The 15,244-nt window shown below is 41.0% G+C and overlaps 1 protein-coding gene across 1 annotated transcript in view; it reads left to right on the top strand.

Moving 5' to 3' along the window:
* The first annotated feature begins 8,274 nt into the window (after nucleotides 1-8,274).
* The window catches only part of SENP7 (SUMO specific peptidase 7), a 130,005-nt gene continuing 123,035 nt past the window's right edge, over nucleotides 8,275-15,244 (top strand). The window contains exon 1 of the mRNA XM_069472550.1: nucleotides 8,275-8,419. Within this exon, the coding sequence (XP_069328651.1) occupies nucleotides 8,380-8,419 (40 nt within the window). The 5' untranslated portion in view covers nucleotides 8,275-8,379. The remainder of the gene's footprint in view (nucleotides 8,420-15,244) is intronic.

Below are 15,244 nucleotides of genomic sequence, written 5' to 3'. Positions count from 1 at the left end.
GCATCCAATTACTCTTTTTCACTTTTGTTAGGTGTCTGTGTACCTAGTTTGTTGAGAGACAATTCTCAGGGGGAAAGAATGGGAGCTGGCAAACAAAAAGCAAAGTAGCACACAAGTACGTAAGAGATTGGTAGAGTTGGGGTGAATAGAATCAAGGTGGTGGTATCTCATAGAATAAAAAGCTAGACAATTCTTTAGAATTAATTGTAGTACATTTTGCTTGGCTAATATACTTCAGCCTGTAATTCTCTTCTTGACAAGCTGTCCAACTGTCTACTTAGTATATCTACTGGATGTCAAATAGCCATCTCAAATTTTACATGTTTAAGACATTCTCTTCAATCTACTCCCGCCAGTCTCTTACCTTAGTAATGGGAACTTCATTCCTTCACTTGGCTCATGCTGTAAACTTCCCTCTTCTCTTCCACACCCCACATCCAATCAATCAGCAAATCTATGGGTTCTGTTATATGAAAGATATCTATAATCTAATCACCTATCACCCCTCCACCTTGACCACTCCAGAACAAGTCACCATCAACTCTCACCTTCATTAATAGTTTACTATCTAGTCTCTGCATAAGCTTGTCTCCCTCTAGTCTGTTTCCCACATAGCCGTCAGAATGATCCTTTCAAAACATCTGAATTCGATGTTACACCCTTGCTCAAAATTTTTAATGGTGATATGATTGTTGAATTCCTGGCCGGGCGCGGTGGCTCACGCCTGTAATCCTAGCACTCCGGGAAGCCGAGGCGGGTGGATCACTCGAGGTCAGGAGTTCGAGACCAGCCTGAGCAAGAGTGAGACCCCGTCTCTACTAAAAATAGAAAGAAATTATATGGACAACTAAAATATATATATACAAAAAATTAGCCGGGCATGGTGGCACATGCCTGTAGTCCCAGCTACTCGGGAGGCTGAGGCAGGAGGATCGCTTGAGCCCAGGAGTTTGAGGTTGCTGTGAGCTAGGCTGAAGCCACGGCACTCACTCTAGCCCGGGCAACAGAGTGAGACTCTGTCTCAAAAAAAAAAATAAAAAAAAAAATAAATAAAATTATGATTGTTGAATTCCTGTTTCTGGTCTGGCATGTAAAAATCTTGGAAGTTGCTACTGAGTCCTAACAAGAAGTAAAAAACTGAACAAACCGAAAATCAGCAACTCTTCTTAGATCTGAAAGCAAAGTGAGGTCACTGGGCAAACCACTGCCTCCAAACTGGAGAGACTGACAGGTGAATGCAGAGAATCAAAATTTACCACAGCAGAAACTAGGAACTGAAACCTCCGATAGAACCAGTGCCCAGATAGGGACACCTGAACTATAATTGGCAATTTGCTGGAGCTCTCTGTATGGACAAGTCTGAGGAATAAAAACTCTAGGGGATCCATTCCCCATGCCCCTCTTTTGTGAGTTTTACCTCTCAGAGCTCTGACAGGTCCACAGGTCCTCATGGTAACTGTCCATGCTTCTGGCAGTGGGTAGGGAAAAGGAATCATTTTGAAATACACCAGAGTATTTGGTTCTTCTTAATAAGGCCTGCCCACAGGAGAAACTATTTAACCAAACCCTAATCTGTTGGAGTTTTATCAGGGCCTAACTGACCTGGGGGAAGGGAAATACCTAACTCCAATCCACACTAACCATCTTGTCCCACCTAAGGGAAGTTGGGGGAAACTGAGATGTGTGAAGTTCACAGTTTAGAGGAGCAGGCTCACTAAAATTCTCAATGGTCTCCCCTCTCACTCAGAATAAAGGCCTAAATCCTTACCAGGGCCTAGAAGGTCCCACATAACGCTTAGCTCTCTAATGTCATTTCCTTCCATTCTCTCACTTGCTTACTCATCTAGTTACATGGTCTGGTTCTTAGCTTTCTCAGGTGTCATTTCCTACCACTCTCTTGCTAACTTCACCATAGCCACACCTGGCCTCTTCGCCATCAACTTGTGAACAAGTTCCTCTTTAAGGGTATTCATCCCTGCTACGCCCACAGCCTGGAACACTCTTCTCCTAGATAACTATGGGGCTTCACTGCCTTCAAGTTTCTGCCCATGTGTTATCAGAATGACTTTCTCTGAGCATTTTATCTGAAAAGGCAACTCTCTCCCTTTCTCTCTTCCTTCCCTACTTTTTTGTTTTTTTTAGCACTACATTTGCTTATTGTCTACTTCCCCCCATTAGAATGTTAAGTTCCATGACAGCAGGGACAGGGACTTTGTTTTGTTCTCTAGTTCTTGGAGTAGTGCCTGCTGCATAGTGGACACTTAAATATTGTGAGAATTTTATGTTTATGCCAAGGGCATAAGAAAGTAAAGAGCACTTTAAAAGTTCTCTAATTATATGCATAAGAGAAATATGCACACAAAGCTTTTGAAAAATTATAGAGGCTTCCATAATTCTAAAGTTAATGTCAGAGGTTTATGAAATATTCCCAGAGAATATCCTACACATCTCTATATATTTGCTTTCTCTTTTGCAAATCAAGATGATCAATCTCTCTCAATCAATCAAAGATGGTTCATTAAAATAGAGAGAATCAAACTGTTTCTATGCTTAATTTTCCAAAGAATGGGTTGGAATAAGATAGTGTAGAAGAGAAAAAAAATAATTTTTTACTTAACCCTCATGAGTTCTCATTTGGGATGAACCCCTGTAACAAAAGACAGATTAACAAGAGAAAAACAAACAAGTTTATTAATGAATGCAGTTTACATCACGCGGGAGAAACTTCAGTAAAAAGTAACTCAAAACAGTGGCTTAGAACTCTGGCTTATATATATAGCATCTTCAATACAGAACAATAAATCTGTGGAGAAATGTAAGGGCAAAGGAAAGAGTTTTAGGTTTCTAAGGGTGGGAAACTGTGGGAATGTAAATATTAAATATATGTTAGAAAACTAATGGAGTAAGGTTTGTTGGCAGATTCCTCTTGTGCTATCTCTGGGCTAGTTAAGAGTCTAGAGTTGTCTCCAGTAAAGGAGAATTTAGGCAGAAAAGACTCAGGAGAAGGAGTTTCCTTCCATTTTTTTTTCCTTAATTGATGCCAGCTGCCAATGTTCTGTATGCATAAATACTTAATTTCCTATTTATTGGTTAGGTTTTTATTACTTGCAGCTGAAAAGCACCTCATATACATACAACTTGAAATTTCCAGGACAGAAGAATATATGGGTCTGGAGTAGACCTGGTTGGGAACTTTAGTTACCAGCATAGTTGGTAACTAAATCCAAAAAGTGGATGAGATAACCCAGGAAGTGGGAAAAGGGCAGAGGGCCAAAGTCAGAGTCCTTAGAAACAGCAACATTTGAAAGTAGGGTAGGGAAAAAAGATATTGGGATGAAGTGGCTAAAGGTGTAGGAAGAAAAATATTGGGAAGCTGGTATCACAAAAGGCAAGGATGGAGAACTCTCAAAAGAAGAGGCCAAGACCTGGTAAGGTGCAGCTGAGAAGAGCCCTCTTCTCCTGGTTACCTCCTCCTTATCCTTCACAAATCTCAGGTTATACAGTATCCTCTGGGAACTCCTCTCTGATCCCGAAAGCCCACCATGGGTGTCCACTCCTATGTATTCCTGTAGCTCTAGACACTTGTTCTACCATAGCACTTCCCATGCTGGGTTGTAATTGCTTAGTATCTATCTGTCTCCCTCTCCCCTGTCCTCCACCACAAAATTGTAATCTCTGAGAGGGAAGGGATGATGTCTTTTTCACATTTGCATCCTCAGTGCCTAACATAGTACTTGGTACATAGCAGGCACTTGAAAGGTTTTGTAAGATCAGGGGTCCACCAAGGCAGGAACATGTAGGGAAAGGAGGGGTGGGGTGGGGAGTATAGGAAGAAAAACTCTAATCAAACAAGATGAAACAGTATCATTACCAGGACGTGTCAGTGCTTGGTGCTGACGAGACTGTAAGAGGGGGAAGTGCAGGGAAGATGGTGGCGAGTCATAGCTTTGGTGATAAAAGGGGTGGAATACGTGGTGCAAACAGAGAGAAATACAGGCCAAAAGACTAAAAAGCATCTCAGTTCCAAAGAGGCAAGAACTCACAGCGATATTCTTCGGCTGAACGGTCTCTTCTTCTAGACTGTAAATTCCCTGTGGGTAAGGGTCCTATTTATTACCAGTGTCTGCCACACCGTGGGTGCTCAATAAATGCCGACTGAATATACCTCTGTATCCTGCGCGCCTATCACAACGCCCGGCACCTAGAAGGTGCTCGATGAAAAGGCTTGCAGGCGAGAGGCTAGCTGGGCTTCAGGTGCAGAAGGAGCAGGAGGGCGACTGAGTCGCCGCAGAAGCGCGCCCAGGTAAGGGGAAGGAGTGGGTCTTCACTCCAGACAGGTTGGCTCGACACCTTCTCTGCCCTTTATTTTGCATGCATCCCTCCACCTCTCCATGAGGCGTGGCACTCGGAGGAGAAAGTAACACACCACTCCTGGAGGACTCCAGGCAAATCACTCCTTCCTGGTCTCGGATCTGCCCAAACTTGCTTACCAGCTGCCCAGCAGTGCGGCTCCAGGTCCTCAGCGCACAAGCCGCAGCCATCTTACCCCGGAAAGGCCACTGCACCGCAGATCTCCTTCCATTTGTTGCTGCTTAATTGCTTTCAGCTCAAAAATAATTTTCATGAAGCTGGATGAGGTGACTCACGCCTCTAATAATAGCACCTTGGGAGGCTGAGGTGGGAGGATCACTTGAGCCCAGGGGTTCGAGACCAGCTTGAGCAACATAATAAAAAAATTAGCTGGGTGTGGTGGTGTGCACCTGTAGTTCCAGCTACTTGGGAGGCTGAGGTAGGAGGATCTCTTGAACCCAGGAGTTTGAGGTTGTAGTCAGCTACGATGACATCACTGCACTCTAGCCCCTGCAACAGGGCAAGACCCTGTCTCAAAAAAACCCAAAATAGGCCGGGCATGGTGGCTCACACCTGTAATCCTAGCACTCTAGGAGGCCGAGGCGGGTGGATTGTTTGAGCTCAGGAGTTCGAGACCAGCCTGAGCAAGAGCGAGACCCCGTCTCTACTAAAAATAGAAAGAAATTATCTGGCCAACTAAAATATATATATAGAAAAAATTAGCCGGGCATGGTGGCACATGCCTGTAGCCCCAGCTACTCGGGAGGCTGAGGCAGTAGGATCGTTTAAGCCCAGGAGTTTGAGGTTGCTGTGAGCTAGGCTGACGCCATGGCACTCACTCTAGCCCGGGCAACAAAGCGAGACGCTGTCTCAAAAACAAAAAAAAGTTTTATACTTTTCACAGGTGATTAGTAAACTTCTATAAAAAATAATTTTATAACCTGAGAAGTTAGGGGATAATCCCCTGGTTACACGGTAATGCCCTATTACAGTAATTACAATCCTTTGTTATATTTGAGAAAAAAGCTCTTTTATGTATCCCATGCCATTAAGAAGCATAGAATGAATGATTCTTTACTCAGAAAATTTAAAAATATCTGATACTTTTTTTACAATAATCATGTTTTCATACATTTTCATATTTAGAAAAACAAAACAAAACTCCTAGAAAATATATTTTAAACAAAGTATACTGTTTTGGTACAAAAGCAGCACTGTATTTCTTATCCCAACAAAGGATGTAATGATGCAGATTTTTGGAAAAATAACTATGCCTGTACTGCAACTCCATTTAGTAAATTGTAGAAAATAATAGTGCTCTTAATATATGTAGAAGTTTCAAAAAAAGAGGAAACTAAATAGTGTCCCTACCCAGTATTTACCTTTCCCTAGGAAAGAAAAGACTAAGGAAGCTGTATTTAATACACTTGACATATAGGAAATAGACATATAGGAAATAGAATATTAGATATAGGAAAAAACAGATGCCACCAAATGTTGAGTTTTCCAAACTTAAGTATGCAACAGAATCTTCTGGGAAAGTTTTTTCTTAACAAATAGTTTAGTGAACTATTATGAAGAGAAACACTCTTGTAACTACCCCAGGCTGCCTTTGGCAGCCACCCCAAAAGTACCTCCAAGCACCCTATCTCTCCCTCCAAAGTAAGCACGCTCCTACTCTCCTGACTTTCATAGTCATGAAACTACACTTTATAAAATTAATAAAAGGCCATAAGGTGGAAACAGTGGGAAAAGCCTGAACTCTGCAATGGTATAGGGATAGTTAAAAAAAAAATGTGTATGTATATGTGCGTGTGCGTGCGTGCGTGCGTGCGTGTAACTAGCCATTTTTCCCTGGCTTGCTTTCCTATAATTGCTTACTACCCAGGAGTCACATAGCTTAGGGTCATGAAGATTCTTAGCTTTCTTCATTACTCTCATGGATAACATTATCCTTGTGAAACCTAAGGCTGGTCTTTGAAATATCTTCCAAACCCTACGTTTTGGTAGACCAATTGATCCAACCAGACCAGTGGCCAAAGGAACCAACTCAGCTGGTCTTGCTACCTGGGAACTGACTCAGCACAAGAAGACAATTTCTGCTTCCTGATCCTATGAATTCATCCTCAGTCAATCAGCAGACACAATTGCTTGGCCCTTTGCCTGCCAAACTGTCCTTAAAAATCCCCTCTCTCAAATTCTTGGGGTGACGAATTTGAGAAATTCCTCATCTCCTTCAACGGTGCCTGTGATATTAAATTCTTGCTCTGCTGTAACACCTGTTGTCTCAGTGTATTGGCTTCCTCTCTTTTGTGGGAGGAGGGTATAGAGTCTTGCTCTGTCACCCGGGCTAGAGTGCCCTGGAGTCGGCCTAGTTCACAGCAACCTCAAACTCTTGGGCTCAAGTGATTCTCCAGTCTCAGCCTCCTGAGTAGCTGGGACTACAGACCGCACCACCACATCCGGTTAATTTTTTTTCTACTTTCAGTAGAGCCCAAGTCTCACTCTTGTTCAGGCAGGTTTTGAACTTCTGACCTCAAGCAATCCTTCTACCTCAGCCTCCCAGAGTACTAGGTTTACAAGTATGCACCCTGGCCCCCCAGCTTGATTCCTGGAGTCATTTAAATTCTTTAGTTAAAAAAGCTGATTAATAAGAAAACTTAAAATTCAATTATTTTTCAGTAAGCAATGGTTTCATTTGTTAAACAGAAATAAACCACTGTCTTTAAACGAAATCCTTACTAGTGAATTCCCATCCCAGCAAGCCTTTAAGAATTCCTGCCTTTCATTCATTCCCAACATGTAAAACACTCCCTTCCTCCCCGCCCAATACCCCTTAGTACCTGGTGCCTCATGTCTACCTCAGCACTGGCCTCATAGTAATTAAGATGGCTCAACTCACGAGGCAGGAGAGTCTGCTGTAGTGATTGGATGAGTTGGACTAGTTCCTTTATTGACCTCACTGGGATGGGGATAGGAGTTGGGGGTCGGGGGGTGGGTGAGTGGGTGTTAAATTCTTATTTCCACAGCCCCTTTGGAATAGGAACATTCCTGCAGCCTTTTGGCTGCTTAGAGCGCTGGGCTGAATTTTGTTAATCTTGTGATTAAATCGCCATTAAAGTTCACACATTCATTTAAACATTATTCAAATATGTACATTATGGCTGTTAAAATAAGACAAAATTTCTAAACAGACGGGCCTTTTCAAAGGACTTCATAAGTTATTAGGTTAAAAATGCCAGACGTTGAGTTCATTGGCACAGGGCCAGTTCCTGAAAGTACCGTAATAAAGGATGAACCAATTTCAGTTTAAAGCCACTCACGTTTTTTCATCTCAGCATTTTATCTTTAAAAAAACTGAGGTCTAGCTTTTATTTTTTAGGGCCTCTAAAAATGACGAGTTTGACTTTTAAAATGAAATCCTCTATTAATTACTATGCCACTCATTTTGTCAGCTGACCTAATCTGTTTATTGCCACCACAAACGCTAGACTAATAGCTCGACTATTATCAGGTAACTTTACCGTCTTATTAAAATCTCTTTGTTTCTGAGTTTGAGGAAGCTCCTTTGAAGACAAATACATAGCGAGGGATGTATGCTGTGAGGATGTAATACCGCAAAAACAGTAACGTTTTGTTCTCATAATCTCTGGGGTCACCTCGCGAAATCCAGTAAACTGAAAGAATTCCTAATATTTTCCCCCTTTTTGTCAACCCAGTCTTCAAAGTCAACAAAACTAAAACTATGCACCCAGTTTTACTTCCCCAGAGGGCCAGAGACCAACAGAAACGCAACGCTTAACAAACGTTTGAAGCGGCAACCCGCGGAGAAAACAAGCCCCAGGAAGTGATTTCCGAGAGACGGTGGGAGGGACAGCTGATTTCCGGTCGAAAGGCTGAAGACGGCTCTTGCGCAATCGCAGTTCGAGCTTTGCTTTTTTTTTCCTCTCCCCTCCCCCTTCCCTCCCCCAAGCCTGAGGGGTCTTGAGGTGACAGCGTCTGCAACTGCGACTCCAGCAAGAGGAGAAGATGGACAAGAGGAAGCTCGGGCGACGGCGGTCTTCGTCCGGTGAGAAAGGGTCGGAGGAGGACCGAGCATATTGTCTCCTGCCCTGGACAAATGGAAGGCGGAGACTGGGGTTGCTTGCGGCTCGCAGCCACCAGGGCGAGGGTGAGGGCGGGGGCTGGGAGAGGAGGGGGTGCGCACAATGGAAGGCTCCAGGCCGCCTCCGCCCCTCGAGTCGGAGACGCAGTCCGAGCTGTCATCGAAGCTTCGGCCGCTCTTCACCTCAACACCCCTTTCATTTTTTCCCTCCTCCAGCGAACACCCTCCTTGAGTCTCATCGGCCCACAGATCTTCCCGGTTGGCTTGCCACTCTCCTGCCACGCCTTCCTCGTAATTCCACCAATGTTCCAGTTTCATTTCCAGCTCCTCAGCAATCTGACCCCACTTTCCTTTATTCCTTTGATTCTCGACTTTGTCTCCCTTCCTCTCTCTCCCGCCCGGGCAGGTAGTAGCTGCAGCTCAGGAAGAAAGGTGGGGCTTGGTAACTGACCCTTCTTTCCTCAGAGTGAAGCCCCACTGTGCCTCCTTCTTCTGAACAGGCCGGCTTATTAGCCTTTTTCTTTTCCAGCCTCCGCCTGCATCTTCCAAAAGTGACTGCAGAGTCGAACAAAGGATTCGAAGCCGTGCTTTCGTTGTGTTTTTTTCTCAGCATATTTTTGTTTTTGAAATTGCTTTAAGCTTTAAATGACCATCTTCAGTTTTGTGTACTACGTCTTGGAAATACGAAAGTGGAGTTACAAGATGTGAGGTAGAGCTCCTCTCAGTCAACAAGTTTTTGTCAAACATTTCATCCATTAAGGGTACCACAAGGCCTTGTGTTAAGACCTGTAGAGGAAAGAACGAAGACTTTAATAAGCTTACAGTCCAGTACACAAACTAACACTCAGTGAATCATTTATTTCATTTCTTACGATGCCGTTTATTTTTATAGAAACAGTGTTAAATCTAAGTTTATTTAGGATTGGCCTGTGCTGGTGCATCTCAAACTTTTTGCAGTTTGTGGCCTTAACTGCTCTGATCTCTAGGGATATTGCCTGAAGCAGTTGAAAACCTGAAATCTCTTTTCATGTGCAACTAATATTATCCATTTTTTGTGTATTCTAGAGATAGTAGATTTTTTTCTTTGAAAGTATGTGTGATATATATGTATGTTTACGCATATAAGTATGTACATGACCTCCAGTAGGTCAGTGTTTGTTTTGATAGCTTCCCCCACACCTCCAAAACCTTTAAGTAAAATTGACACATTAGGAAAATGCGCAGTGTTTAACTGGTATCATTCACATGCTCCTAATACAGAACTTTTAGGTATAATCATACCTCAGTTTAAGATGCACAGCCTTTTTTCAATAAATACATTTCATATTGGCTTAATACTTTTTGAGGGAGAAGGGCAAGATATTAGCCTTGTGTTTCAGAAAATCCCATCCCCTTTACCTCATTATACTTTGATTTATTAATTACAGTTAATTTGATGCAAGCAGTTATAGGAAGTGAATTTAGAGAATAAAGCTGCTAATCCTTAAAAGACATTGATATTTATCTTAGTTATGTGTCTAGGAAGGGTTTTGTGTTTTTTTTGTTTTTTTTTTTTTTTTGAGACAGAGTCTCACTCTGTTGCCCAGGCTAGAGTGAGTGCCGTGGCGTCAGCCTAGCTCACAGCAACCTCAAACTCCTGAGCTCAAGCGATCCTCCTGTCTCAGCCTCCCAAGTAGCTGGGACTACAGGCATGCACCACCATGCCCGGCTAATTTTTTCTATATATATTTTTAGCTGTCCATATAATTTCTTTCTATTTTTAGTAGAGATGGGGGTCTCGCTCTTGCTCAGGCTGGTCTCGAACTCCTGAGCTCAAACGATCCGCCCACCTCGGCCTCCCAGAGTGCTAGGATTACAGGCGCGAGCCACCGCGCCCGGCCTAGGAAGGGTTTTTTCTTTTTCTTTTTTTTCCCTGATGACCTCCCTTTTAGAGCTGTTTTTTCTGAAAAGTTACTTAGTAAAAACCATTCCCAAATCTAATGTTACCCAGCTATTCTCTCTATGCCTCTAGCTTTAAGATAGGAACGTTAATTTTTAAGAATGTTGCTTCTTTTCTTAATAGTGTTTGTTTAATTTCCCATAAAAATTCTCATAAATAAAACATGGTCAGTTGGTTGAAAGATTCTATGAATTCTGTGTAATGGTTATATGCACACAGTTGCCATTTCATTAGGAGTTGTTGCTGACTGAAACCCAAATGAATTAACATTCATAGTCATCAAAATTTCATAAGTACACAAAGAAGAATTTGATTAATAAAATATTAATAGGAAGAAGAGGTAGAAGGAAGGTGGGTAGCAGTAGGAAGAGAAAACAAGACACAAAATTTGAAGTTTTGTCTGAGACTACACCAGGCTGCCCTAAACTTTCTCCTAAATAAGGAAGAACCACAAATGTTTACGTAGCGTATTGCTTGGGACTTTTTCAGTTGAAAGTAACAGAAAACAATTCCAACTAGTTTAAGCTAAACACAAAACAAGTATTTGTAACTTGAATAGCTGATAACTGTAGCACATCAAAAGCAGTAAATTAGGTGGAGAGACAGATAAAAAAAGACTGGCACCTAAGAGTTGAATGAAATAATAAAGTACATGGGAGCAAGGGAGAATGACCATTAAAAATAATTAACAACAAAAATATAACTTAGATATATTAGGGTCATAGATCAGAATTTTCAAATGAATTTTTCAATCAAAACAGGAAAGTTCAAGCAACCGGTTTTCGACTGAATGAGGTCTAGGCACTGTGCTAAGAACTTTACAAACTTTAATATTTCCAAAGGCTTCATAAGGTGGTTATCATTTCTGACTTATAGGTGAGAAAACTGGAATTTAGGGAGAATAAACAATTGTTAGCAATAGCTAGTGAGAAACAGAGACAGGATTCAAAATCTGATCTTTCTGATTAGAAAATCTATAGTTTTAACATCATTTACTATCACAGTAAATGAGACTTACTTAAAAAAAAACAGATTTCACAGACAAATAAGTGTGATAACTGTAGTTAGACAATTTTCTTTACTGTAAGATTTTTCAGAAACTTTGACATGCTATTGTACATTGTGCCTCTTCCAGAGTGAGCATGTGCTGTTTCTCAAAATTGCTTGATTTTGAAACTACTCCTTCCCCAGTTTCATCTTGAGGGAATCAGTGTCCTATGATGATATACCTTTCTTACATCTTACATCTTTTGGTAGTCCAGGTGATGTCTGCTTTGTACTGGGAGTATAATGAACCATAATTGAGGTTCAAAATGAGAATCTACAGGCTGGGCGTGGTGGCTCACGCCTGTAATTCCAGCACTCTGGGAGGCAGAGGCGGGAGGATCGTTTGAGCTCAGGAGTTCGAGACCAGCCTGAGCAAGAGTGAGACCCCATCTCTACTAAAAATAGAAAGAAATTAGCTGGACAACCAAAAATATATATTAAAAAAAAATTAGCCAGGTATGGTGGCACATGCCTGTAGTCCCAGCTAATCGGGAGGCTGAGGCAGAAGGATTGCTGGAGCCCAGGAGTTTGAGGTTGTTGTGAGCTAAGCTGACGCCACAGCACTCTAGCCCGGGCAACAGAGTGAGACTCTGTCTCAAAAAAAAAGAAAATCTACAATTAATCATGATAAAGCTGCATTATTTGCAGAGGTATTAGCTGAAGTCATTGGAATGAATGGAATTGCCCACAGAAATAGAGTGAGAAAATAGAGTGAGAAAAGTCTTAAATAAACATACAATTAATTTCAAAGTAGGAGGAAGAAATTTGTAAGCCATTAGATAGGCAGACAAGGAATGTGATAGGTTTGGGAAGAAAAGGAGGAGAGTGCAAAACAATGTAATTGTTTCAGAGTTAAGTAGTGGGAGGATGCTGGATTTGGCAATTATGAGGTCACTTTCACCAGTGGTAAAAGTGGTTTTAGTAGAGCAGTAGACAAAAGCCAGATTTCAAGAGGTGAGTGATGGTGAGGAAATGAGAACAGCAATAGTAAGCTGAGAAAATGAGATGGGAAGGAAAGATCAAATTAGGTAGAAAGGATTTTTTTTTTTAAAGAATATAAGAGACTTAGGTTGGTAGGGAGTGGGAAAGACGTTAGTGAAGAGGGAAAGATTGAATGTATATCAGGTAGGAGATAATTATTGGGGTGAGGTCCCAGAAGAAATGGGGGAGAGTGGAATCAAAGAACAGTTTGGTGAGACATGGGGAAAGGAGAGAAGATGGATAAAGATATAGATAAATTTTGAGAAGTTAAGGATATTGCAATCATGGCTTCTAAGTGAAATAGGAGTCAAGATAATCTTTAGAGAAAGAGGGATTTTAAGTGGTATTGGGAGCTAAAAATAGAGTAGGAGGTGAAATAGGAATGAATAAAAACTATTAAGTAATTTTGAAGTCTTAGTTAAAATAAGTGAGTTTGTAGAAGTTGTGGTTGCTGCAACTGTGACTGTCTTCAGAAGTGCTAAGCAGTACAGAAGCAAGAATTTGGAAAAAAACGAGTTTAGTTTTACTTAAAGGGTGTGCCATGATGGAGGTGTGTGTGCAAAGAATGGATTCAGCAGGAGTGATGAAGTCAAGGGGTCACAGGACAGTATGTTGTAGAATGAGAGGTTCACATTTGGAAAATTGAGAGATGGAACGGTTTTCCTTAAATACATTCATGTGTGTATACTGCTGAGATTGGGATGTGTAGAAGTTTATTGGAGTAAATTAAGGTGAGTCTATTGTTTTGACAGAGTTGATTAATGGAACTTTTAGTGCTTCAGAATGATGGTAAATTTTTTTTTTTGAGATTTAATTTTTTATTTTTATTATTTTATTTTTTCATATATTTTTTTTTATTTCATCTTATTATGGGGGATACAGAATTTCAGGTTACATACGTTGCCCATGTACCGCCTGTCCCCCCAAGTCAAAGCTCCAGGTGTGACCGTTCCCCAGACAGTGCGCATTGCACTCATCATGTAGGCATACACCCATCCTCTCCCCCCACCCCCCACCTAAGTCTAATATCCGATTGGTGTCATTCCCAGATGTGAATTTAGGTGATGATCAGGGAAACCAATTTTCTGGTGAGTACATATGATGCTTGTTTTTCCATTCTTGGGATACTTCACTTAATATAATGGGTTCCAACTCTCTCCAGGAGAACCATAGAGATGTCATATCTCCGTTATTTCTTATAGCTGAGTAATATTCCATGGTATACATATACCACAGCTTACTAATCCAATCATGTATTGATGGGCATTTGGGTTGTTTCCACATCTTTGCAATTGTAAATTGTGCTGCTATAAACATTCGGGTACATGTGTCTTTGTTATAGAATGACCTTTTTTCCTTTGGGTATATGCCCAAATAATGGGATTGCTGGATCAAATGGTAGGTCTACTTGAATCTGTTTAAGATATCTCCATAATGCTTTACACAGGGGTTGCACTAGTTTGTAGTCCCACCAGCAGTGTATGAGTGTTCCTGTCTCTCCACACCCACGCCAACATGTGTTGTTTTGGGACTTTTTGATAAAGGCCATTCTCACTGGAGTTAAGTGATATCTCATTGTGGTTTTGATTTGCATTTCCCTAATGATTAGGAATGTTGAGCATTTTTTCGTATGTTTGTTAGCCACAGAATGATGGTAAATTTTAATGATAGGAAAACTATGAACCAAGTATCAGTGTATTCTTGAAATGTTGGAGAGGATCTTGGGTCAGTAGATGGCAATCGCAGAGATAGGTAAGAGAGTATATTCAATTTATGGGAATTTTACAGGAGGAATTATTGCAATAAAGTTAGAATATTAATTGAAAATGGTGGTGGTGGTAGGGAGAGATTGTTAATCTCTGCTCCTGTTTTGTAAGTGGCAGAGTCTTAACAAAGTAGTGTAGTCAATAAAAGGTTACTTTCAGTTAACCTAAGGTGGAGTAAATGTTCAAAGAAAATATGAAGGAAATTGTATTGACTTTGGAAAGAAATTTAGTGGACTAGGGAAGAGATGGAGAAGATGTAGATGAGAGGATAGAATTGAATTACATAAGGTGAGAGAATAGCAAGATAATAGGCTGTCAGGATTGGCATCTTGAGTGTTGAATGTGATTCCCAAGCCTGAAGATGGAAGGGAAGGCAGAGGATTGAAAAGTAGATTAGAGGGGCTTGGTGACATAGAGAATGGGTTATGGATAAGATTGAGTAGCTCCAAAGATCTAGACTGTAACGTTATTATAGTGGTGCTGTCTTAAATCTGCCTGCCAGATGGATAACTCTAATTTGGGTTTTCAATAATTTATGAATTTTGCTGATGTGGGCTGCTTCATCCTAGTTGTGTGTGCTTGTATTGATAACTCACCCCTGGGTTGCACCTGGCACTGAAATGTCCTTCCAGTCATTTGTGCCTATCTAAAACTTATTCATTCTGCAAAGCCCAGTTCAGTTGTGTGCTTCTAAAAACCATCTAATTAACTCGGACTTAAAAGCACTTAGCATAGTACCTGGCAATAGTAATTATTATTATCTCAAATACATTTTTAGGAATAAGTAGATAAATGATTGCACAAGGTACTTGGGAAAAGTTATGCTTAAAAATTTTATTTTTATTTTTTAAGGTTAATCTAGTGAAGCAGTGGGAGTGGAGAAGGAACAAAGGAATCTGTACCTGGTTGTGATCAATTAGTTGTAAATAACACTGCACTTGGACCAGCCAAATTATGCATTTTAATTTTTCGACTCATATATTTCAAATGAGAATAGTTAGATTACTGTATGCTAATACTAACACACTGTAGTCTTTTAAAGAGAGATGCTTTCTT

This window comes from Eulemur rufifrons, chromosome 7, assembly GCF_041146395.1.
Source record: "Eulemur rufifrons isolate Redbay chromosome 7, OSU_ERuf_1, whole genome shotgun sequence".
Classification (NCBI taxonomy): Eukaryota; Metazoa; Chordata; class Mammalia; order Primates; family Lemuridae; genus Eulemur; species Eulemur rufifrons.
This window is presented reverse-complemented; position numbering and strand designations above follow the sequence as displayed.